The 24,801-nt window shown below is 46.4% G+C and overlaps 2 protein-coding genes across 12 annotated transcripts in view; one reads left to right on the forward strand and one right to left on the reverse strand.

Moving 5' to 3' along the window:
- Positions 1–20,721, forward strand: part of CTC1 (CST telomere replication complex component 1) — a gene marked incomplete at its 5' end in the record, with an annotated part of 22,800 nt that extends 2,079 nt beyond the window's left edge. For 2 of the 5 annotated variants that reach the window (XM_080576805.1, XM_080576807.1), the window contains 22 exons: positions 2,237–2,483; positions 3,387–3,586; positions 8,328–8,472; positions 8,844–9,146; positions 9,318–9,446; positions 10,696–10,922; positions 12,721–12,889; positions 12,987–13,187; positions 13,399–13,525; positions 13,727–13,841; positions 14,182–14,644; positions 14,979–15,068; positions 15,359–15,502; positions 15,786–15,856; positions 16,663–16,772; positions 17,075–17,240; positions 17,481–17,567; positions 17,651–17,810; positions 18,283–18,347; positions 18,609–18,771; positions 18,913–19,039; positions 20,239–20,721. In XM_080576805.1, coding sequence (XP_080432931.1) covers positions 2,237–2,483; positions 3,387–3,586; positions 8,328–8,472; positions 8,844–9,146; positions 9,318–9,446; positions 10,696–10,922; positions 12,721–12,889; positions 12,987–13,187; positions 13,399–13,525; positions 13,727–13,841; positions 14,182–14,644; positions 14,979–15,068; positions 15,359–15,502; positions 15,786–15,856; positions 16,663–16,772; positions 17,075–17,240; positions 17,481–17,567; positions 17,651–17,810; positions 18,283–18,347; positions 18,609–18,771; positions 18,913–19,039; positions 20,239–20,399 — 3,670 coding nt within the window. In that variant the 3' untranslated portion in view covers positions 20,400–20,721. Of the gene's footprint in view, positions 1–27; positions 1,668–2,236; positions 2,484–3,386; positions 3,587–8,327; positions 8,473–8,843; positions 9,147–9,317; positions 9,447–10,695; positions 10,923–12,720; positions 12,890–12,986; positions 13,188–13,398; positions 13,526–13,726; positions 13,842–14,181; positions 14,645–14,978; positions 15,069–15,358; positions 15,503–15,785; positions 15,857–16,662; positions 16,773–17,074; positions 17,241–17,480; positions 17,568–17,650; positions 17,983–18,282; positions 18,348–18,608; positions 18,772–18,912; positions 19,040–20,238 lie in introns of those variants that run through there. The other 3 variants (XM_080576808.1, XM_080576809.1, XM_080576806.1) reach the window with 3 other exon arrangements.
- VTCN1 (V-set domain containing T cell activation inhibitor 1) overlaps positions 19,048–24,801 on the reverse strand; it is a 17,554-nt gene continuing 11,800 nt past the window's right edge. For 3 of the 7 annotated variants that reach the window (XM_080576834.1, XM_080576829.1, XM_080576835.1), the window contains exon 5: positions 20,893–23,370. In XM_080576834.1, coding sequence (XP_080432960.1) covers positions 23,249–23,370 — 122 coding nt within the window. In that variant the 3' untranslated portion in view covers positions 20,893–23,248. The other 4 variants (XM_080576831.1, XM_080576830.1, XM_080576833.1 and 1 more) reach the window with 4 other exon arrangements.

The following is a 24,801-nucleotide window of genomic DNA, read 5'->3' on the forward strand; positions in this document are numbered from 1 at the left end:
CGGGACCGGGGACGGGGCTGGGGACGGGGGACATGGGGGGGTGTCGGGCATGAGGAGGAGACACCGCCCACCAGGCTCCGGGTGCAGCCGGGGGGCGCGGAGCCGGGCTGGGGTGCACCACAACCAGCACCACCGCTATGACCAGTAGCAGCACCGTCACCACCAGCAGCATCCCCAGCAGCAGCACCACCACGACCAGCAGCAGCACCACCAGCAGCATCCCCAGCAGCACCACCACCACGACCAGCAGCAGCAGCAGCAGCACCACCAGCAGCATCCCCAGCAGCACCGCCACCACAACCAGCAGCAGCAGCACCAGCAGCAGCAGCAGCCAAAGCAGCGCTGCGCAGCCCGCCCCGGATGCTGGGGGTGGGAGGGCTGTTGTCGAAGACGGGTAACCGCACGCGTCCTCTTGGCTTCGACGTGCCCCCGATCGCTCTTGCGGTATGATTAAGCACCGTATCCGCTAGTCTGCGGTAGGGAGGGCGCGGAAGCGAAGTGGGGCATCTCGCTGAGAGCTGGATGGTGCGCAGCTGGATCCCGCTAGGCTGCACTGATATCTGTCAGTGTTAGCCCGCTGAGGTTTGTGAAGAGGGAATCTAGGATAGCGTGGTCCTTGTTTTAGTAGGTGGAAGCCTTTTGTATTTTTACCATCGTGAAAAGCATGCAGCTTGCTGAAAAGGGTCCACATTGGATGGTCTGGATCACCTGGATCTATTTCTGCCGTCTCCAACTCATGATGGGGGAACATTTGTTAAAGCCCCTGGCTTGTGTGAGAGGCTACTGGGCTGCTTGTAAGCATATGGTGTCCACAGTTATCCTTCGAGTTCTGGAGCACCAGAGGAGGGTTCAGTAGTTACTTGCATACGATAGCAAGGATCCAGCGTACTCCTTTAGTTTTGGTTTATCCAAAAAGCAATCAGCACTCATAATGAAAACATGAACAGCACTGTGTTCTGCTTGTAGACCATAGGCATCAGTATTAATCCCAATTTTGCTGTATCTCTGAGGATGCAGCAGTTTGCTTACATCCTTTTCAGCTAATCCTTTACAGTTGAGGTTCCTGCCAAATACACAAGTACCTACACACGTTTACCTCTTCTGATTATTTTTTTTATACAAGTACTATTTATAGCTTATGAAGACCCATCACTTGTCTAGACAAGTTTCTGGCTTTGAACTATTGATACCTGACTTATCAAGTGAAATGTTTCAAATTCATATTCTCTGAATGTGGTTATCTCCAGCTCCTGAAGAAGTGGGTGTTGCGAATACAGCTGCAGTTTCACAACCTGAAATTGTCAGCCAACCTCACTGGAAACAAGTACCAAATCACTAGCCAGAGACTGGCAATACTAATAGCTCTTACAGTATTGCTGTTCGCATGGACAGAGGACTTTTGTTAATTCTCTAGCACGGACAGCCAGGTTACGGTCCAGCGAGGATGCTGTCTTGTTCTCCCATATTCGGTACCGTGGTCAGTCCAAGCATGATAGATGCTCAGATGGGGAGAGCCTCAACTGTGGGTGATGTCAGCGTTACTCTTTCTTCTCACGCCCTGCCAAGGCTCAGAATGTGGATGGAAAGATTCAGGGCTCACTTGGCTGTGTTCTTACGGGTGAAGGCACAGCCTAAGATTACTGACTTATCTCACCACTTTATATCAGGTAAGTTATGCACAGGAGCAAATCTGTTCCAAAACTGGCACAGTTTTCATGTAGAAGTTGTTCAGCCTTGCTTTGGCTACAGCTCAGCACTTTTCACACTAAATGATGGAATTAGTTGGTGTTTACCTATGTTCATTACTGACATGTAAGCTGTCTTGAGCAGTTGTTGGGCTTTTCTCAGTCTCCCATTCAAGTTAAAAATGTCTAAACTCTTCTCTCTCCCACCTTCCCCCCACGTTACTAAAAAATTGAAAACATGTTCCATTTTGTCAGCTCTCAATTATTACATTTTCCAGGTCTTCTGCCTACTCAGGTGACTGTAGCAGCAAAGGGTGTCTGTTTTCAGAGGGGATACTTGGGCTGAACAGACATGCTGGCTGAGCTGAGGGACATCCCTGATAAATGCCAGTGAATGGGTTGATTCTTGCCATATGGTATCATCAAACCATGCCAACGGCTAAGGCTCTTCTGACTGGGCCAAGCTTTGTCCAATCCTAAGATCACTGTAATCCCTAAACTTTGCAGGCTGAGTTCATGCTTCTATGTTCTTCCTTTTCATTTTTTTCCAGTTTCATCTCGATCTCTGACCTAAAGAGTCAGCAGTGCATGCCATGTTGCAGCCACTTGACCTGGAGCACTAATGAATTTAAAGAATGGGCTCGTCAAGGACAAGGTGCTTTATCCACGCACAGCTCGTTGCCGAGGGCTTACCTGATCTTGGTTGGCTATTTAACAGATGGAAGGCAAGAGGACAAAGAGAAGTTGGTAGATGGTTGCCTATATGTGAAAGACAATACTGGGATAATTCCTTGTGAGGTATGTCCTTGGTCTGAGGGTTTCTGTGTCTATTTCTGCTTCTGGGGCTCTGTCTCAGACCGCCACAGGCTTCAAATGGTTTGCCAGGGTCTGTACTGAGAAAAATAACACATCTATGTAACTGACATGAAAACAGCAAGCTCACATCCCGGGGAGAGGATGGAACATGTCAAATTTGTCATTGCTAGGAGAGCAAATATTGAACGTACTGGCCTGGAGAAAGAGAAGAGTAAGCCTAGTGTACAGTCCTGTTACACGTTGAACAGCATGAGGTGGCCTGGGAGACACGGAGATCGTAGAATCCTGGTTTTGTTGAACTTCAGCCAGTGGAGAAGAAATAACTTTCTGGAGAACTGCAGTGGTTGTTCAGTGATGCACTGATGACATACTTTGAGGAAGTAATAACTTGTGTGACAGTGGTGTCACATAAAAAGCCTCTTAAAGGTCATAGGACGGGGAGTCTAAATACTAGGTAACCCCTGGAATGGTGATGAAAGAGCAACGAGGCTGTACCTTCCAGGGAAGTGAAGAATAGGCAAAAGTGATTTAGTTCTGTTGGTATCGTCTTCTAACGCGAAACATGGGAAAGGAGGGCAAGTGAGAATTTTAGAAAAATAGCCTGGAAATAACAAAGCCTCACGGGGGGAATGATATAATTCAGGAAATGCTAGTTGTAGAGCTCAGCAAATCTGCACCAGATTTGCATCTGGAAGGCCAGAAGTTCTCTGTGCAAGACAGGGAAGTGGGTAGAAAACGCTGCTGTCATTTGGTAATGAAGCCCAGCAGTAGAATAAGAGTTTATGGTGTGTGTAACAGTAAATTAGTAGACTAACATTGTAACTAATGCTGAGAAAAAATACTGTAATTCATCTCAAGGTTTTATCTCTCTGTTTTTTGCCTTAGCTCCTGCATTTTGAACTGGAGTGGCTGGAGTCACTGTTCCTCTTCCCAAGCTGGGCATACATACTGCAGACAGACCAGGGTGCAGCAGGGTACATAGAAATCCTGTTGGATCCCATACCAGTAAATCTCCTCCCAAAGAAAGTACCTGACAGCACTGCAGTCATCTACCCGGCATCGGCTGAGCCTCTGCTTGCCTCCAGGTAAACGCCTAGCGCGGTCATCTGCAACGTAGTGCTGTTGGCTCTGGTTTGGCAGGTATCACAAAGAGTGCTTGGCTTAGGAAGAGCCACGTTATGCTTCTGCCACAGGTGGGAGCAGGATGGTGAGTGATGGAAGTAAATGTTATGTAATAAAGCCACTTTTCATCAATAAGCTATTTTCCAGGAGTTTACTTGAAATTTTTATTCCGTATTTTGGCAAAGTAATCAAAATACCTCAGGAAATAGTTACAATTTGTCTACTACAGAAAAAGCATGAGAACAAAATGATCACTCAAACTTTTGCTGAGGCTAAAGTTCACTACTTTGCTTAGCACAATTTTTTTCCTTTTTTTTTTTTTTTACTTACAGTGAAACAAAAGTATCATTAGAATCCAGAATTACTTTCCAATATGAAATTAATATATACCACTGGTCAAGTTCTTATCAGATTGCTGAGATAAATGCCAGTTAAATGTCAGATACTAAGAGTTAGCTGTTCTCTTCAGTGGAAATGATACTTACAGTATAAGAAAATCATGGAATGGTTTGAGCTGGAAGGATCATGCAGTTCCAACGCCCCTGCCATGGGCTGGGACACTTCCCACTAGATCAGGTTGCTCCAAGCTCCATCCAGCCTCGCCTTGAACACTTCCAGGGGTGGGGCATCTACAGGTTCTCTGGGCAACCTGTTCCAGTGCCTCACCACCCTCTGAGTGAAGAATTTTCTTCCTAATACCTAATCTAAATCTACCCTTTTTTAGTTTAAAACCATTACTCCCTGTCCCATCCCTACACTCCTTGACACAGAGTCCCTCCCCAGCTTTCCTGTAGGCCCTCTTTAGGTATTGGATGGCTGCTATAAGGTCTCCCTGGAGCCTTCTCTTCTCCAGGCTGAACAACCCTAGCTCCCTCAGCCTGTCTTCCTAGGGGAGGTGCTCCAGCCATTTGATCATCCTTGTGGCCCTCTGGACTTGTTATAACAGGTCCATGTCCCTCTTGTGCTGGGGGCCCCAGAACTGAACGCAGCGCTCCAGGTGGGGTCTCACAAGAGCAGAGCAGAGGGGGGCAATCACCTCCCTCGCCCTGCTGCCCACACTGCTTTTGATGCAGCTGAAGATACAGTTGGCTTTTTGGGCTGCAAGCGCATATTGCTGGCTCATGTTGAGCTTCTAATCCGCTGACACCCCCAGGTCCTTCTCCTCAGAGCTTCTCTCAATTCATTCATTGCCCACTCTGTATTTGTGCTTGGGATTGCCTCAGCCAAGGCGCAGGACTTTGCACTTGGCCTTCTTGAACTTGATGAGGTTTGCCCAGGCCCACCTCTCAAGCCTGCCCAGGTCCCTCTGGATGGCATCCCTTCCCTCCAGCGTGTCGACCATACCACTCAACTTGGTGTCACTGGCAAACCTGCTGAGGGTGCACTCGATCCCACTGTCCATGTCACTGACAAAGATATTAAACAGCGCTGGTCCCAATACTGACTCCCTGAGGAACACCAGTCGTTACTGACCTCCACTTGGACACTGAGCTGTTGACTGCAACTGTCTGAGCATGACCGTCCAGACAATTCCTTACCCACCGAGTGGTTCATCCATAAAATCCATGTCTCGCCAATGTAGAGACAAGGATATCATGGGGCATAGTGTCAAATGCTTTGCACAAGTCCAGGTAGATGATGTCCATTGCTCTTCCCCTATCCACCAGTGCTGTAACCCTGTTGTAGAAAGTCACCAGATTTGTCAGCCGTGATCTTCCCTTAGTGAAGCCATGTTGGCTGTCACCAATCACCTCCTTATTTTCCATGTGCTTTCGCAGAGTTTCCAGGAGGATCTGCTCCTTGATCTTGCTAGGTGCAGAGGTGAGACTGACTGGCCTGTAGGTCCCTGGGTCTTCCTTTTTACCCTTTTTAAAAACAGGGATATGATTCCCCTCTTCCAGTCAGTGGGAACTTCACTGGACTGACACAACTTCTCAAATACGATGGGTAGTGGCTTAGCAACTACTTTTGCCAGTTCTCTCAGGACCCACGGATGTATCTCACCAGGTCCCATGGACCTGTGCACCTTTAGGTTCCTTAGCTGGTCTCAAACCTGATCTTCTACAGTGGGCAGTTCATCATTCTCCCAGTCCCTGCCTTTGCCTTCCAGGGCTTGGGCTCTGTGGCTGGAGCTATTGCCAGTGAAGACTGAGGGGAAAAAAGTAATTGAGTACTTCAGCCTTCTCCGTATCCCAGGTGACCAGATCTTCCATTCCTTCCAGAGAGGGCCCACAATTTCCCAAATCTTCCTTTTATCACCGATGTACCTACAGAAGCCTTTCTTGTTGCCCTTGATGTCCCTGACCAAATTTAATTCCATTAGGGCTTTAGCTTTTCTAACCTGACGCCTGGCTGTTTGGATGATTTCTCTGTATCTCCCCCCCTAGGCTATCTGGCCTTGCTTCCACCCTCTGTAGGCCTCCTTTTTCTGTTTGAGTTTGGCCAGGAGATCCTTATTCATCTGTGTAGGCCTCCTGGCATTTTTGCCTGACTTCCTCTTCGTTGGGATGCATCACTCTTGAGTTTGGAGGAGGAGCTCCTTGAATATTAACCAGCTTTCCTGGGCCCCTGTTCCCTCCAGGGCTTTGTCCCATGGTACTCTACCAAGCAGATCCCTGAAGAAGCCAAAATCTGCTCTCCGAAAGCCCAAGGTAATGAGCTTGCTGTGCTCCCTCCTCGCTGCCCTCAGGACCCTAAACTACGACCATTTCATGGTCGCTGCAGCCAAGGCTGCCCTGGAACTTCACATTCCCCAACAGCCCTTCCTTGTTGGTGAGAATGAGGTCCAGCATAGCACGTCTCTTCGCTGGCTCCTCTGTCACTTGGAGAAGGAAGTTACCATCAATGCAGTCCAGGAACCTCCTGGATTGCCTCTGCCCTGCTGTGCTGTTCCTCCACCAGATATCAAGATCACTGAAGTTCCTCATGAGGACGTGGGCTTGTGAACATGAGGCTACTTCTAGCTGTCTCTAGAGGACCCCATCTGCTTGGTCTTCCTGACCAGGTGGCCTGTAGCAGACCCCCACTGTAACGTCACCTGTCCCTGTCCCCCCTTGAATCCTGACCCATCAGCTCTCTGCCAGCTCCTCACCCATTCCAGGGCAGAGCTCCTTGCACTCCAGCTGCTCATTGATCCGGGGGCAACACCCCCTCCCCCTCTCCCTGCCTGTCCTTCCCCTAGAGCCTGTATCCTTCCATTCCAACACTCCAGTCACGGGAGCCATCCCACCATGTCTCCGTAATGCCAATGAAGTCATAGCCCTGCAGGCATGTGCATCTCTAACTACTCTTACTTATTCCCCACGCCACATATGTGTTAGCGCAGAGACATTGATTTGGGCCCCTGATGAAGCTGCCTTACTGGCTGGAGTGGCTGGAATTACTTCGTGCTGCTCTTCAGGTGCTCTCCTGCTGACCTGTGACCCTTCTCCAGGCTCTGGGCACCTATCACTGACACTGGCGTCAAACTGGGAGGAGCGGGATGGAGTGAGGTTCCCCTCCCCTGGCAACTGTAGCTTAAAGCCCTCTTCACCAGCTTGACAAGCCTATGACTGGAGATGCTCTTCCCCTTTTCTGACAGGGGAAAAAGTAGCCAAAGGAATTGCAAGTCTTACTCAAGTTCATAGTTTCAGGTTGTGCTAGATAATGTTTTATCTTCATGAGCAGACAATTCTAGATGCAACACTAAAAAGTGACTAGTGAGGGTGCTTTATGTTCTTCTGGTTTAATTGGCTTTCTCTGCTTATGAACAACTTATTTGAGCTTAAATGTTTGGTTTAGCTCAACAACTTTCTAAACAAGAAAACTTTTTTCATATTTCAGTGTGTACACTATTAGACTTTTGTTAACTTAAAGCTTCTCTGCTGGTCCCTGTTATCTGACCAGTTTTCCATGTTCCTTCTTTAACGATGTTATCAATAAAGTTCATCAAATGTTGTTCTTGGGACTTGTGTACGTTGAGGTCCTGGCATTTATTTTTAAAAATTTATTAAATTACATAATATTCTTTGTCTAAGAATCAAGATTTTCTTTGTTCAGAGTAAGTGGAATGGTTATTTTGAAGTTCAGTAGGTGTTTAAATGAAAATTATAAGTATTTGTTTTTTTAAAAGAAAAATGTTTGTTGGTGGTTTTTTTTTTTCTTCATTTTTTGAAATGAAACCATGAAATGACTAAATATATGCCACCCTTTTCTCCTCTCATCTGCTTTCAGTTTTGCTGCTCTTTTACTCTGTGCCAAGTTTGTCAAGAAGACTGTTGTTGCTTTCAGGCCGCTTTTGTTTATAGCCTTAGGGACTTCATAGTTTCATATTGCATGGATCTACAGAACTGAGTTCTGTTTTCTGCTGCAGAATTGCTTGTGACTTTCTTTTTTCCCCTTTCAACCTATAATTGGCTTCTTGTTTGTGGTAAAGCTTTTTATAATCTGGCTCTTGTCTTGGAACGTGAATCTTTTCAACACAATCCCGCTGTCTTCAAGTATTAAGGATTTTAAAAATGTCAAAGGGATTTAGTATATGAAAAGTTAAAGTAAGAATTTTGTAGCCAAGTGTTGTTTTGAAAACCTCTCAGAGAAATGGTCCACATGACTTTGTTAGATCCTTTATTGCCAGAAGGTGCATGCTATGTGTTTGTGTAATTTGGTTTTGAGATGCTTTGAGTTCTTCCATTTCTGACTTGCTTTGCTTCCTCAATCGTCCTATAGGATTCCATGTAAGAAAAGACCAAAGCTCAACGTGGCAGGTGAATTGGCCAGGCTCAGCCCTCTCCTTTGTATTCACCGGAAGACATTCTTCTTTCTCTTTCTGAAGTGCTTCACCTCAGCTGTTAGGGTCCCTGTGCTGGTGCAGGTAAGCCCTTGGAGTTTGCCCACCGTATGTATTTGTGTACATGTTGGTCAATCCTTCAATTCTTTGAAGCTTGCCCTTAACTTCTCAGTTTGATTTACGTATCCTTTTTACTAGTGACACTTCTTGTCTCATTCCATGCAGCCTACAATAGTCCATGTACCATAAGTCTATTGCTATGCCCTGCAGAAGTACAACCCTCCTCCCTTCTGCAATTGCGTTGCCCTCGAACATCTTGCAGATATCACCCTTTTAGTAAGAGTGTGAGCTGATCCTCTCAAAAGAAGAGATTATTAGGTGGGGTTACCAGGGTTGGGAATAATATTTTTCCTATGCAGGAGATGCTGATGTCACTTTTTCTTTCCCTGCTCTAGAAGCCCAGCCAGCTGGCATGGCACCATACTCTCCAGTTGGGTCACAAGTACACAGTAACAGGCCTGAGTATGTCCAGCCTGAAGAAATCTGGGCAAAGGATGTTTGTCACTGGTGTTTCTTCCTGCCTTCTGCCTTACTGTGCAGAGCAGGTAAAGGAGCAGTCATTGGACAGTGCTTGGCAAGGAGAATCCTCTCTGTCTGCTTCCCTTGAGACCACAGAGCAGCTCAGTGACTCCTTAGAATTGAGAGTTGAAGAGGAGAGGCTAGGATCAGCCAAAAAGTCCAAGATGATCTCATATGTGGTAAGGATTTGTAGCATTAGCCTTCACCCACTCATGCTCTAGGGCTTCAGCTCCTGGCCTGCAAGATCTCATTGTCGTCATGAATTTATTTCCCTATCACTCGGGCCTGTGAGTCTCTTATACTCTGGGATATAATCCAGAATTGTAACTTTCTGTTTGCTTTTTATTTAGGGAACCGTCACCAAAATACTCAATGCCCAAGCTGGTCTCTATGAACTTGATAACAAAGTCTGCTTGTGCCTTGCTTACCAGCAGTTGTTGAACTCTGCACGTGGACTGCGACCAGGAGCATGTGTGGAGGTAAAGTTGTGAGACTCGTGAGGTGTGGTGGGTTGATCTTGGCCAGCTGTCAACCAAGCTGTGCTATTGCTCCTCCTCCTCAGCCAGACAGGAGAAAAGAATAACATGGAGGGAAAAGGCTCTTGAGTTGAGATAAGGACGGGGAGATCACTCACCAGTTACCATCACAGGCAGAACAGACTCAAATTGGGGAAGGTTCTTTTATTGCTGATTAAAAATAGAGTAAGAAAGTGAGAAACAAACAAAACTCAAACCACCTTCCCTTCACCTCTCCTTCTTCCCCGGCTCAACTTCACTCTGTTCCTGACTCTTCTCCCTCCTCTTCCCCCCCTACACCCTGTCCCTGTGCGGTGCAGGTGGATGTGGAACGGGGGTTGCAATGAGTTCATAATGCTTCGTCTCTGGCACTTCATAGGCTCCTTCCTTCTCATACTTTCCCCTGCTCTAACATGGAGTACTTCCCACGGGCTGCAGTTCTTCAAGAAATGCTCCAGCATGGCTCCTACCCATGGGCTGCAGCTCCTGTCAGAAAACCTAATCCTGTGGGCCGCAGCCTCCTCCAGGCCACATCCACGGGCTCCACCGGGGGCTCCTCCACGGGCTGCAGCGTGGAGATCTGCTCCGTGTGGGACCCATGGGCTGCAGGGGGACAGCCTGCTCCACCGGGGGCCTCTCTGCAGGCTGCAGGGGAACTGCTGCTGTGTGCCTGGAGCTCCTCCTGCCCTCCTGCTGCACTGACCTTGGGGGCTGCAGGGCTGTTTTTCTCACATTTTCTCACTCCTCTCACCAGCTGTTGTTGCACAGCAGTTTTTTACCCTTTCTTCAGTCTTCTGCTCCAGGGGCACAACCAGCGTTGCACATCAGTTCAGCTCTGGCCAGCAGTGGGACCCTTTTGGACCCGGCTGGAACTGGCTTTTACCTGACTTGGGGCAACTTCTGGTCTCTTCTCACCTGGCTACCAAACCCTTGCCCTGGGGCATGGCTTACAAATGTGTGGGTCAACAGAAGACTGCAGGAATGTTGGAACTTTTTCAGCAAGTACCTGAAATAAAATCAGGGATTTTACTTACCAGGCTTGGTCGTGAGAGTTGAAATGATAATCTGATTCCTGCCTCAGCAGTGGCAGGTACTTCAGTTCCATTGGGTTTATAGACCATCCAACAGAGTAACAAAGGATTTGGGGTGGGGTGATGACTTCATGGTAGCCTGCTCATTTCCTGTCTTAAGTTGGAATGTCTGTCTCTCTCAGCTCATCGATGTCCACCTCATACAAAAGCCTGTGGTGTCCTCTCCTTCCATTGTACTTGGTGCTTGCCTGAACAGCACTGTCACGCTGAAGAGTTTTTCAAGGCTCAGCACCCCTTACCAGCCACCAGCCACTTCAGGAAACCTCTACTTACAGCTGCTCTTCCGCTATAATCTCGATATGCCATGCTACCTCTGGCTGGTGAGCCTCCTGGAGACGTTTGAGGAGAGGTGAGCGTAGTTCTGAAGTCAGGCTTTGTGCAAATGTGCTTTCACAGAATCACAGAATCACCGAGGCTGGAAGAGACCTCCAAGATCACCCAGTCCAACCTCTGACCTAACACTAACAAGTCCTCCCCTAAACCATATCACTAAGCTCAACATCTAAACGTCTCTTAAAGACCTCCAGGGATGGTGACTCAACCACTTCCCTGGGCAGCCTATTCCAATGCCTAACAACCCTTTCAGTAAAGAAGTTCTTCCTAACATCCAACCTAAACCTCCCCTGGCGCAACGTTAGCCCATTCCCCCTCGTCCTGTCACCAGGCACGTGGGAGAATAGACCAACCCCCACCTCGCTACAGCTACCTGGGCATCATATAGACCACGTGTTGGCAAAATTCACGTACGTGAAGACTAATGGCAGCAGCAATTGCTTCTGGTTTACTGGCCTAAGCCAGCCATTCATTTAGGTTTCACATCAAGGCCGGTTATTTATACCTTACAGTCACTCTTATGAGGAAATCATGGACTTTTTCAGGTCCATGTGTAATAAGCCCACTGCTCTCTGGAAGCTGCAGTGCTCCAGAGCACATTCTGACCTATTCCCACCTACAAAGCCTTGTTCTGAAATACAGAGGCACTGTAGGAACGCGCACCTTCCAACCTGGTGTGCATGGTTAATGACCGTGGGCACTGAGGCTGGAGCTGGGAACTGCTAGAACCAAATCACAGACGGTATAAAGACTCTTATGTCCTAGTTCCTCACAGGAGCAGCGCTACCCGCTCAGCATACTGCTCTTAGATGTTCTGAGTCTTTTCAGTAGCGTGAGCTTCCATTTGAGAACCTCTGTTCTAGCAGGTTTTCCCACACAAGCTTATCTCTGAGGCTTTTGGGTGGTTTCTTGCTCTCCCTGATGGCTGTGCTCTGCAGTACAGCTGTGGGACACTTTCTGGGTTCACTTCTGGGTTACGTTACTGAAAATGCTTGTTTTGTTCCGGAATAGTTAGGGTTGATCATCGTAACTGCTGCCTCAGACGTTAAATACAAAAAGGTATATATTCAATCCCAGACAAATAGCAGTTTTTAGAATGCTCCGTCTTCCTCCCTTTCACTGGCATTGTGACTTTTTACCATGCTTTACAATAAAACAGCTTTGGTTTTGCTCCAGGAATGATGCTAGGTATAAGTTTTAGTTTTTATTAGCTTTTCCACTTGCTTTAAATGTCACTGCCAAGTTCTGCTACTGCCTGAAAGTTGTTGCAGTGAGTTAGTTACTCTCTCTCTTTACTTGATTTCACTTTCTGTTATTAAGACTTTGTTTTGACTGGAAGTGCAATCACTTTCAGGTGTTCAAAGTGGTGAGGTAGGCTTCTGAAAGGAACCCAATGCAAGGAAAATATCAGAACAAGAGCAATCTGTGGTTGTTTTGTTCTGTCTTGTAACTTTTGCATCCTGTAAAAGAAAACCAAGTATGCCTAACATGAGTAATCATTATCAAGCTTAACCAGACTGCGTGGAGGTCCATTTGTGTGACTTAGAGGGAGATTATCTTCATGTGGGTTTTTTGTCCACTTGACTTTTGAGGTTTTGCCAGTCTGTTCATTTCTGTATCTCTTCCTGTTCCTTGTCTGCTTGCCTGACTTCAATGTGCATCACCCTTAAATGTTCCTTTTTTAATCACTGTCTTCTTTTTGCACTTTCCTTAATTCTTGTCAGCACATTTACTCGTAACAAGCAGAAAGAATCCCTGGCTTAAATGCAAAACCCACTGAAAAATGAGAACTACTAATGTGTAATCTTTTTCAGGTTTTCTTGTTTCTTTGGGCAACTGTTGCGTAGCTCAGTACACCAAAACCCTGGAGCTGCAGAGAAGTTCCTTGTCCCCCTTCTGCAAGCTGTGGTACCTGGCAGAGAGGAAACAAGAGATATCTATAATGAAATCCTAGCAAAAACACACCAGTGTCCACTGAAGAAGGTAAATGCTCTGTGAGCTGTTTTCTGTTTATCGGATGGGAAGAAACTCTGCTCTTATTATTATGATTACTATTTATCTTTTTTTCCCCCTCTCTTAGTATCTGACCCTGGATCCCCCATGCCAGATCCCATCTCTGTCCGCACTGCGTTGCGTGGCAGAACAGAAGAGCTGGGAAGGCTTCTGTCCCTCGCAGCTGCTCTCCCCCTTGGAGGCACAACACATGGGCACCCAGGAGCTGAATCGCAGGCTGGCCTGGTCCTACTGCACACTCTGGGCAGGAAGTTTCCAGCCCCGAGTGGTAAGTGCCTAGTTCCCTTTACTGCCTGTGTCCCGAGAGTTCCCAGTTCTCCTTACGCCTTCCAGCACATCTGCTGTCCTTTCCCATCTGCTGCATGCCTGTTCCTCTTGCTAGGGAATGACACCGCTTTTCTCAGCTGTGTTGTGTTGAACACAGGCTGCGTTTGGGCTGCTGCTGTGCACGCTCTGATTTATCTTCTTTTGTGTTGTAGATAGTACAAGGTGTGCTGAGAGTCTCCTCTAGGAGCAGTTTGCTCCAGCTGCAGAACAACAGCAGCAGACTTCCCTGTGTGATATCCCACAGGGATGGGAGCCCCTTTGCCAATACAGCTCTCATAGGTATGTCCCACAGCGCTAAACTGGAGGGTGCTGGGCATTTGCTGTTCTGCCATCCAGTTACAAAACAAGGAAGAAAAGACTTGGTGTGGAGATGCTGAACTTGTCACTGCCTGGCCTCGTGACTTTAAATGAGGAAACTGAGCTTGCTGTTTTTGAGTTCTCTTTTCATTAGCTCAGCTCCTTTCTCTGTTTTCTTTGCAGGATCACTCTTGCAGGTGGAGAACTATCAGCTTGTAGTGGAAAGATTCATTCAGAGTGATTTTCCCTCCTGGGAGCAGCTGGCAAATCCAGAGTATGTGAGGGAGAAAAAAAGCAGGTGGGTCCCTCTATTCAGTACCCTAGTAAAATCATTACTCTGCAGTTCCACACCTATTTTGGACTATGATAGAGCTGCTTATCAGCATAATATTTCAGTGCCAAAGCAACTATTCTTTGCTACTTACAGGAAAGGAGACTTTTATCAGCAACAAATCCACCATTTCCATTTTGTTCAAAATACGTCCGGCCTGGTAGCTGCCCTCTATTTCACCCTTTCTTGCTGCTCTTTCTGAATACCTGCTGAGCACTCACCAGAAGTGTTTTTGCCAGATAGGTATTGTTTTAGGCAGCCACCTGTCAGGAACAGGGAGTTTCATTGCTACCATTTGTCATTTCAGTGTCTACGTGCAGTTCTACTTTGAGGATGTTCAGGTTCTCCGTGCTGCGGAAGGACAAATCCAGAAGGATCGTAGGGGTGAAAACAGCACCTCTTTGAGGAAAAGGAATGACGGCAGCTCAGCTTCTGAGCTGGAAACCCCAGAGGCAAAAATGCTGAAATTGGAAGATCCCAAGCCAGATCCTGACAGAGATGAGAGCTGTCAGAAGGGCCCGAGCAGCACTGGAAGAACCAGCTGCGTATCTCACCTGTTCTTGGTTACCCAGAAAGAGGGTCTGATGTTGCGCAATTACCAACTAGCCAGAGAAGGAGGTGGAGAAGGGCAAGAGCTACAGCGTAGTTTTCAAGCCACGGTTCTGTGGCTGGGCAGACCTGTGCTGTGGAACCACCCCAGAGAGATTGGGAACGTACCGGCTCTGGAGGAGATCAGCTATGATGGAGAAGAGGGCACGAAACAGCAAGAAGTGAGGCGGGAGAAGGCTTTGGGGGTGGTTTGATATGGTTGGGAGCTGGATATGTGATAATTTAAAGATCTAGATTTCTAAATGATGGGAGAGTGATTTTTGTCTTGGGTACAGGTGTGTATTTATACAGGTAACTTCCTTGTGCCGCTCCAAGGGAGTTCCTTATCTCAGTCAACTTCCTGTAAATACATCCACCTTCCTGGATGGTGCCAACCTTACTATTCAACCAAGACACTCTCTGCTGGGCTTGTTCCCTTTCTGCTCTACTTTCCATTTCCTACCTTTTTCCTAACATTTCTCATCACCTTTTCCCTTTCTCCCCATCTCCCACCAGGCGCTACTGCTCTTTATGGGGAAGTCGCTGCAATGGTTTCCATTTCTGCACCTGGATGGGCTGTATCGTTTCGTTGTGCCTCGCTGCTCGGTAAGGGAGAGGTTGTCTTGCTGTTTCCTGTTGGAGAATTTTTGCCAAATTGCATGTGGGAGATGAGCTTAGTCACCCTCTGACTTCTCTGTTCAAGGCTTGGAATTCCCATCTGTCTTGCCAAGGAACTGCCTCAGTTCTGTGTTTAGTTAAAACTTTCAGAGCTTTGAGTTCAGTGGTGGTTGTTTTTCTTTCTTTAAAACATTGTTCATCAGCAGTCCTCTTTTCTGTGTAGCTTTCATCTTCTTCCTTTGATAGTCATCTTCTTTGCCTTATCACTCTTCTCTTAGGACTTGGAAGTGTTTGACAAGCTCAGATTTCCACCTCTGCCAGCAGAGTTCTTGGGCAGGTCATCTTGCCCCTTATGCCTGCCTGTCCAAGATACCTGGCACTTACAGCATGAGACATGGCTCTCCAGCCCAGCCGAGCGCCAGGTATGCACTGCCTTACTGCCCTGGGCTTTTGCGGGTGACTTGTGGTTCTCTCCAGAACTAGCTCAGAAAATTATCGGTATAGAATATCTGGTCGATGAGATCATTCTGCTCTAAGCTCCGTTAGGGGCTACTGCTGGGCTTTTTATTTTCCTGCCTTGGAATTATTCTGGGGAGGAAGCATCAGTTATTTGATGTAAAGTACCTCAAAGCATGCAGGGTTTCTTTACTGCTCTGGCTGCTATATACTGCAACCCATCTGAACCGGTCTCTCTCCCAATTCTAGCTGGCAGCCAGGGCAGTGCTGACGGGCATGGACCAGAGAATTTCCTCCATTCCAGAAATACTTAGCAACAGGTTTGTTGGTCTGCCCTGTACTAGATGTGACTGTGCCTTATGGAATGGGTCAACGTTGGTCTTTGTTGGAGACACTACAACATTAATAAATGAATAATTAATGATTAATGAATTATCTGCCTGATAAGTATTGTTTAGAAATACTCCTATGTGTAAGTAATCCAGGCTGACTCTGTCCTGTTTATCAAAGCTGAAGGGATTGCAGGCTACATGGCTGCAAAATGGTGTCCAGAAAAAATTTGCACTACTGCTGGTGTGGAGTAGGTGGCAAAGATCTATGCTAAATTCCTGTCAGAAGTGGAAACAGGTGCAGCAGGGAAAATGTGGAAGGGTTTTTGTTTCCTTTTGTTTGTTTTTAATGCAACTGGCTCAAATAAATAATGAGGTTGGAAACTTTCCTCTTCAAAGCACATTTAATCTGGGGTGATATGCACACACCCCAAAACCTTTATCAGTGTGTTATGGTTAGCTGAGTTTTTCTTTGCTTGACTTCTTCCTCTAAGAAAAATAATCAGGAGTTAAGCAGAAAGGAAAGCTGTAATTTCTCTCCCATTTTCTCTATTCCTGCACCTGAAAAAGCAGAAAGCAAGTTAAGGGGGCCTCTTGTCCCTGGGTGGGGTAGGCTGCAGCAAGCTGCCCTGTATCCAGTCTTTCAGGTGCTCAAGGGCAAGTTCCCCTGAAGCTGGGCTCAAGTAACAGCACTGTACTTAACCCTGACCTTTGTTGTTGCAATCTTGGTCGGGACTTTTTCCTCTGCCTTTGTCTTCAGGCAAGACGGAAATCCTATGATTCTGGTCTGCTCTCAGTTTCAGAGGTTCCCTTGTTTCTTTCTCTGGTGAGATAGTGGAGAGGATCTTGTGTGCCTCTCCTAAGAATGAGAAGCCGTCTGTGACTCTCAGCCTTCTAAAGCAGAAAGGTAAGATTTCATGACAGCCTTGTCAGGTAATGGATTGTTTCTTGCTTATTTCTGTTTCAGGGAGCCATTGCGCTTGGCTACCTGTGTATTTGAGAACAGGTGGAAGTGTCCCACTGTATGTCAGGGGGGAAATTGTACAGTGTGCTTGTTGGCTGTGGGAATACTCTACCTGGAAAATGTGTGAGATGGAACAGTAGCCTCACTGTGACGAGAGAGAAAATACCTCCAGCAGGTTCAGCTCAGTGACAGACTAAGCTACCTGTGTGTGAGCTCATGATGTGTGTTGTTCTCTGCCTCCTCAGGGAGTCTGCTAGCTAGTGATCACAGCGTGAAGCTCAGCATCTCAGTTGCTCCAGGCTCCCCTGTTGTGCTGGACGTTTACATTGCTGCGACCTATATGCAGCATCTGTGGGGTTTGCTTCCTGGAGCCAAGATCCTCTTCCAGAACTTGGAACGCAAAATCTCCAGGTACCTCTCTCTGTCTTTAGGTCCCTGATCTGGTTCTGGTCTGGATCTGACCTCCCTTTTACTGTCTTTGAAACCATTTCTCCTCTTGTTTGGGCTTTCCTTATCCCTTGTGCATGCCTTCCTGTCTCCCCAGCCCTCACTACAAATGGTTTTCCTATCATGTTACAGTTAAGACCAAACCAGCCATCTCTGGTTTGTTTTCTGTGAGCTGTTTCTGGCATCTACTCTCTCATATTGCAGATTCCACAATGTGTATTGCACGTACATTGCCTCCAGCTGTGTGACTGTCCTCTCTCTGCCAGCTTCTCACCTACTTCTTCCTTCCAGGTGAGTCTAGGGTCTGTTCTCACCTTCAGTGTCCCAAGAAAGGTTTCTCTGTTTCAAGTTTGTCATGTTCCTGTTTCTTCTAGTCCTGCAGGAAAAGCCTCATCCCCCTCACTAGTGTTTCTATCCAACTTGCAACTTCATCTACAAAACCTGCCCCAGGCACGGATTTTATGCCACTTGTCCTGTGTGTTGACCCTGTCCCTGCAGTGGGTTTGCTCACTTTGCAGCAGCATCTTCAAAGAGGTATTCAAGCTGCCAGAGATAATTTGGGAGGAGGCTTGCAGACTTTCTACTCATACATCCTATGCTACCGTGCAGAAGAAAGGAGTTCCTATCTCAATTCCAGAACCTCTTTTTCCGGTGTCTGAAAAAGACTTGCGTATTGGAAAGGGACCAAAATGACAGCCGATTAGAAGTATGCATCTGATTTCAGGCAGGCTTGCAGCCAGGAGTGGGGGTAAAGTGAGGGCATTCAGAGGGAGAATCCTACTGTGCTAGTGCTCTGCTTTTCCCCTGTGCGCTGCCACTGGGGTTCATCACCTTGCAGCATGTGTTTTTTCGCCCCATGCAAACTTTTCCCAAGACATCCAATGGAAATTCAGTGAAATTCTTTAATCCTTTGCATACTTAATTAGGGGGATTAAAAGAAACAGTGGCCGTTCCCCTTCTCTATTGTGTCCACCCGTACATAGCTGTAGCTTTACTCTTCCTTCAGGGGAAGTGCACCCGACACAGCCCACCCTGCCCATCACACACTGGAGTGAGGCAAGCCAGTGCACGGTAAGCGCTGTAAAGATCGCGTCCGGGAAGAAGTGGGTAGGAGGGAACAATTTACACAAGACGGGAGGGAACAGGCAAATCGCGGATGGGCTGCGGACAGGAGAGCGAAGCTAAGAGTTGAGATTCCTCACGTCTTCCCAGCTGTGAACAAACACACTTCTCTCCTCGCTGAGACGCGTTTTCTGGGACATGACACTTGTGAAGGGGCAGGGCGTTGTCCTGACCTCCCTCCACTCCTCAGTCTGCCTGCTCTCCCCGTAGGGTGCTGGTGGAGGACGGAACGGGCGAAGCTTTGGTGCTGTGCAGGAACCAGCACGTGGCGGCGATGCTGGGCTTGAGCCTTCTTGATTGGGAAGCTGTGCAGAGCTGCGTGCAGAGCAGGGGCAGAGTGTCCGTTCAGTACGGGGAAGCTACTGGGACTGGGGTGAGTGGTTTGTTCTGGCAGTGACTGCAGCGTGCGGGGCTTGAGCCTCAGCTGGACTGGGTTCCTCTTTGCCACGGGTCTTCTAGTGGCTCCCTGCCTCCCTCTGCACATTCACTGACAGCACACACTTCCCTTCCTCAGTGTGCAGAGGATCCCGAGGATCCCATCGCTTGCTACCTGAGGAGCCTTTGCAGGAGTCCTCTCATCTGCCGCCCCATCCTGCTGGATTTCAGCCTAGACAGGAAGCCCTCCAAGATCCTGCAGCCTGGTAAGCAAACACTGTTGGCTTTTGTAATGCTGGGTGGGTGTGGGAAGGAAGGGAGGAGCCGGCTCACCATGCTGGGGAAGGAGAACTGCCTTCACTGCCCACAAAACAGGATTGTTGGAGGATTTCCATGGAATTGTGAGCTCTGTAGCGTAGGGCGAAGATGTCTCAGCAGAACTATGGTTACAAAAATGCAGAAATAATGTATAATATTGTCGTATAAAGTGACCTTTATATATGGTTGGTTTTACTTTACACAGAAGCATAAAAATAGTACTGAATTATCCTTGCAGTTGTGGTGAGGAACTTGGAACTATTTTGTTAACATTTTATGTGTGGTTCCAGGAAAATAATTAATGTGGTTCCAGGTTGGTTAAACACCCAGGACAGTAATTGTTCTAAGGTGTCAGTGAGAGGCATGTGCATATGTGGTGGTGGTGAGAACATGTTTTATGAGCAACCCCCTTCCACTCTCCCTTTATTCCCTAGTGTTGAGGTAACAGATTTATTTCTGTGGGTTGCCTCATACATAAAAAAAGCCTTCTCTTTTACAACAAGTTTTCCAGCTCTGGGATGGGAGGGGTTCTGGCCAGCCAGAGTTACTGTGTGAACTTTCAAACTAAGTGGCTTTCAGCCTTAGTCAGGACGTCAGGTAGAGTCAAGAGTAGGTCTGGAAATCCTCACCATGGCCACAGATTGTAAAGTGCTGAAGAGTTTTGAGTTCATGGGAAGCGGTGTCTGAGCACATGATGCCACAGCTGTGCAGTTGCTCTATTAAGGGGATGTTCTCCTCAAGCCACTCCTGCTAGCACCTAGCACTTGGGTATGGGCCCAGGTGCTGCAGGGGCTGGCTTGTTAAGCTCACCAAAGGATGCTGTGCTGTTGAGTCTGTCTTCTGGATGTGACACTGTACAGCCAGGTTGCTGATGGTGAGGAAAGACACAAAGCTCAGTGCCGCAGCTATGTGAGAAGAGCATCGTTCACAGCAATCCACAATGTAAATGTCAGTTTCCTCTAAGCTGGAGGAATGCTGGCTAAATGCTTTAATCCTGTATTCATTAATCTTCCTGTCCTTTGTGGTCTAGCAGATGCTAAGCAGCTGCTGTGAGGCCTTCCCTCCCCCAGCAACTTTCACATTTGTTTGCTAGAACATGGCAGGAGCTATCTGCTGAGTTGTTACAGGTTGTGTCCTTCCCCTTCAGCTCCACTGCAGCTGAGAAATTTTCGGAGTGGTGAAGTTGAGTTTGTGTCACAAATGGGACCTCGACAGAGCCTGCTGTGCCTGAACGTGGAAGAAGTGGAACAAAAAGCCTTGTGCTATCTGACCAGAGAGAGGATTGGGAGGACGCCAAGTCGCTGCTAAGCGGGAGCCATGGCTTAACATCTCCCCCAATGGGAGGTGAGTTATGGAAATACCTCCTGGAATTAGGAGCTTTATTCTTTACCCCTTTCCAGTGGGAGCACAGGCTGGCGAGCACAGCATGAAGGGTGTAATCAAGAAGCTGCTGGGACTTACACAATTCTTGAGTTCTGGACCATTGCCACCAGCCATTTTGGACTATGTTTTGCGGGAGAGGTGTTCTGTGTCTCCTGCATGGTAGTCATTGCTCTGGGCCTAAGGCACACAATGTGTGTATTTTATGTGGTAGTATCTACTAAATAAAGCTATTAAAATACAGTTTAAATAACAGTGTCTATTTTAATATTCTTTTACTTGCTGTATGGAGAACTGAAGCAGAGTGTAGATTCTTGGTTTATGAGCCAGGGCCAGGCCTTTTGCAAATAATTCACTATCTTCATGGGAAACTGCAGTTGGCACAGGGGAAATTCTCCTTAACCCGCCTGAAATTATTAAAATTATTTTAAATGATTTCCTTCCTCCAAGAGGAGAAGGGAAGTGAATAAATTACTGTTTGGAGACTAAATCATGGCACTAAATCACAGCACTATACAAGCGTTGTTTTACAGTTTAAACAGTGGCCTGAATGTTGCCTGGGGCTGGGAACAAGAAGGATGCAGTGAGCTCTGGTACGAGTTCACAACACGCTACAGGTTTGTCCATCTGCCACTGATCGGGAAGGGAACGACTGCAAGGGTACGTGCCTGTATCTGTAGCGGCATGGCAGCCTAGCTGGTACGACACACGGGAGGGAGATCACCACTTGACATCTGCTTGCAGTGATGGCTGAGTGTTCTGCACTTGTTTTTGTCAAAATAACATCCAGATCCTTCATCCTGTGCTACAGGTTAGTAAATTCACTTCCCCACCTTACTCAGTGTGTAGTGCGTATTTGAACAGCTACTCTATTTTGGGTTTCATTTGTTCGTTTATAATTAAACTTCAGGTGATGGGTTTACTGAGCACGTGTAAAGTGTCTTCACTTTCAAGGCCTGCTGGGCACTTCCAGAACAAAGCACGAGTGGCCCAAGACCTGACCAGTGCCTCTATTCGTCCAACAAAGTTCTGATACTCCATCATAAAGGAGGCTGCAAAACAGCTTAAAGGAAAGGTCTGCACAAGTTTTGCTGTGACAGTTTTTTGTTGTTTTTTTTTTTCCCCACCTCCTGCAGAGGCTTTCTTAGAAATGGTAAAAGATTTTGCTGAAGCTCACCCCTCTCCCCCAAGAAAAACAAAACCAAACAAAAATAAGCTTATCTCAGCCTGAGGAAAACATTGACTGTAAGGACCTAAGATGCAGAGATCAAAATCTGATTAAAAAGTGCAACTGAAAGTATCCTGTAAAATTAAGTAGTAACAAACAGTGCTTCAGAAATAGATAGGAAGTGCTAGATAAGAGACTTTAAAAAACAAAAAGGCAAATTTGTATATGTAGTCTTAACTGTGTTGAATAACTAGGTTTATTTCTGAACTTGAACTTTCCAGTAATATTATTCTCCCTCTTTTCCTCCTCATTATTTTAGTCATCCGTCTGCTCCCTGTATTAATACTCTCCTGCTCCTCTTAATTCCTGTTACAAATGTAATCATCTGTCCTAATAAAGGACTTCAGAGGCTGTTTACCTTTGTGAGGTTGAAAACATAACATTTACTCCAGTGTTAGCTATTTTCTAATCCATCAGTTAGCCTGTTAGGTATTTTCTAATCCATCAGGGTTTTGCCATTCAAAATGCCTTTTTCAGAAAAGGAGATTCATTATGGTTTTCTGAGAAGATTAAATAGATTACTTACAGTTTTATTAATATATTCAGAGAATCACAAAACATGAAACAGATAAATCAAATCTCTTTGATTTGCCTGCTTTTAGTGTTCTGGGTTTGAGGGACCATTTCCCAGATCTGTTACAGGTAACCCTTTTTCTGTTTATCTCTGTCCACGATCAGATTTCTGCTCACTGTGTTACTTCAGACAAGAGAACACATCTTGTTCCCATGATCAGAGTTTTTCCTTTATTTATGCAACTGTCCTTATCACAATGCTCACTCTCTTTCTGAAGCCAAAGTATCTTGTTGCTGGCATGAGTAACAAATACAAAGGAAAAATCAACTGGCTTCGCTTTGTGCCACTACGTGCTCTTGGAACTGGGAGTTGGTCTTAAAAATTTCTCAACCCAAGAGGGAGGAAAGCATGAAGCATGTAAGCATGTTCCGCGTCAGGGTAGCTGTAATGACTGTTCTGCATGGAAGGACAGAGATGATCATTTTATAGCTAATTTTTCTGTAGCTCTCCATCACCAGTTCGCTGCAACGCTAATCAATAGCAAAGGCATTTGTTCTGTGGGGTTTTTTGTTTTGTTTTGTTTTGTTTTTTTTGGCACCTGGCCTTGCAGCCTTGAACTGTATTCGAGGCTCGGAGAGCACTCAGAGCAGCAAGCCAGAAGTCCACTTTTAGGGTCAAAGAGAAGGTTGAGGAGGGAAGGAAAATAAAATCATAGAATCATGAAGGGAAAATGAAGGGAAGAATAAGTGATGGCGTAGACAATGTAAGAGGAGAACATCTGGAGTTGCAGAAAGTGATGAGAAAAGCCAGCAGGGAGCCTGTGGTGGGGACAAGCCACGTGTCCCACCTAACTTTGAGCATGGAGAAAGGCTGTAGGCAGGAGGAAGACATGTCCTCCCGTTCTGCCAGGCTTGAGTTAAGCCTGCTGCTGTAACAGAGCTCAGCAAGAGCTTCCATGTATCGTACCAAGCATGTATGCTTATCGGTTTCTCTTTCCAAGCTCACCTCCTTGGTCCAGCAGTGTTTCCAGATGTTTTATACTGACAGCAGGCACACGGGAAGCAGAAGCATCCAGTGACAGGCTGGAAGGGATGAGGACGCTGACTCTGTGTTCAGGTTCACCAGCTGCAAGTTGGTCCCCCTGGTAATGCTGAAATCTGTAGCAGAAGAATAGTGAGAGGCTACCAGAACAAGAACACAGAAGAAAAGCAAAATGAGTGTATTTCTTCCTCCTAATTTTTCTGAATACTGACAGACCCTGCCTCTTTTGCTGGAACTTGCTGCAGAAGGTATGACCCTTTCCATGTACAATAGGGAAAGATATCCAAGCTCAAGGAGCATTTGCACAACACTCTCAGACATACGGTTTGATTTTGGGTGGTCCTGTGTGGAGCCAACAGTTGGACTTGATGATCCTTGTGGGTCCCTTCCAACTCAGGATATCCTATGATAATACAAACTGATTGTAAATACCAGTTTTACAGCAGCAAGATTCTCAATGGTTTTCCAGTTAGTGGGGGAGAGGACGAGAAAATAAATTTTAAATTTTTTTAGTATTCTGTGATGTATGTGCCTGAGATAGCAAAGCTGAAGTCAAGTATCCAAAGGGTTCCCTCCAGTACAGTGTTCCTATATTTAACTTATTTATCTTCCGAATGACTGAGACATCTGACTGATTAGATCAGTACAGAGCACAGATTAAACTTAGCTTGGAAATATAGATCCAAATGTTTTAGTCATGTATGCAATATAACATTGCCAGTAGTAAGTGTCTGACAGTCTTATTATTGAGTGGTACTACGAATCTTATCCATGCTCTTGGTTAAGTGTTGCCTACACAGGTTTGCCTTAAAATAAGAGGCTGAAGATTTAGGATGGTGTAGATGACAAATAATTGAATAACATCCTTAAACCCAGCCACATTCCCTTTCAAACCGAGGTCTAGGATCCCAGGTCTTGCACAAAGTTTATGGATCAGATTCTGTTCTGTAAATGCACTGCTGTTAAAGCATAGGTATTTTACCTAAGTGACTACTTACTTCCTTTAATATACGTGTGGAGGTGGCAGTAGTTAATTGTTAAGGCAATCAGATAGGATTGTGAAGTCTATCCCAGTGTTTCTAGAGAAGCACTGATATTTTATTTTTTTTCCTTGTAGGATCCAAACTAACAAATGAGTCTAACACCAGGAAAAATGAAGACCTATTAGTCTAGTGATACCAGTGTGGTGCAGACATGCCTGAACTAGTTTGAAAAGATCTAGTTCATTTGCTAAATCCTAGGTCATGCTACTATTAGCACTTCAGCTATGACTGCAAATGGTAGAACGCCACAAATTCCAGCTAAGCCTTTTTTTGTAAGTTTGCTTTCCTGCAAATAAGGACTTTTAAATAGAGGGAGTGGGCTGCAGTCAGAGAAATTGTCACTAGTACCAACTAACGGCCTCCTGGTGTGTCACAAAAAAAGTGATCTAAACTGAATTGGCTGAAGAAAATGTCAAAAGCTGAGGGGGGTTGTTTGGCTTTTGTTAAGATACGAAGGAATGCATTCCTATGAAGTGTGTCCATCCTTCCTTCCTGTTCCCTGCC

Source organism: Anser brachyrhynchus (genome assembly GCF_964034855.1).
Source record: "Anser brachyrhynchus genome assembly, chromosome: 1".
Taxonomy (NCBI): Eukaryota; Metazoa; Chordata; class Aves; order Anseriformes; family Anatidae; genus Anser; species Anser brachyrhynchus.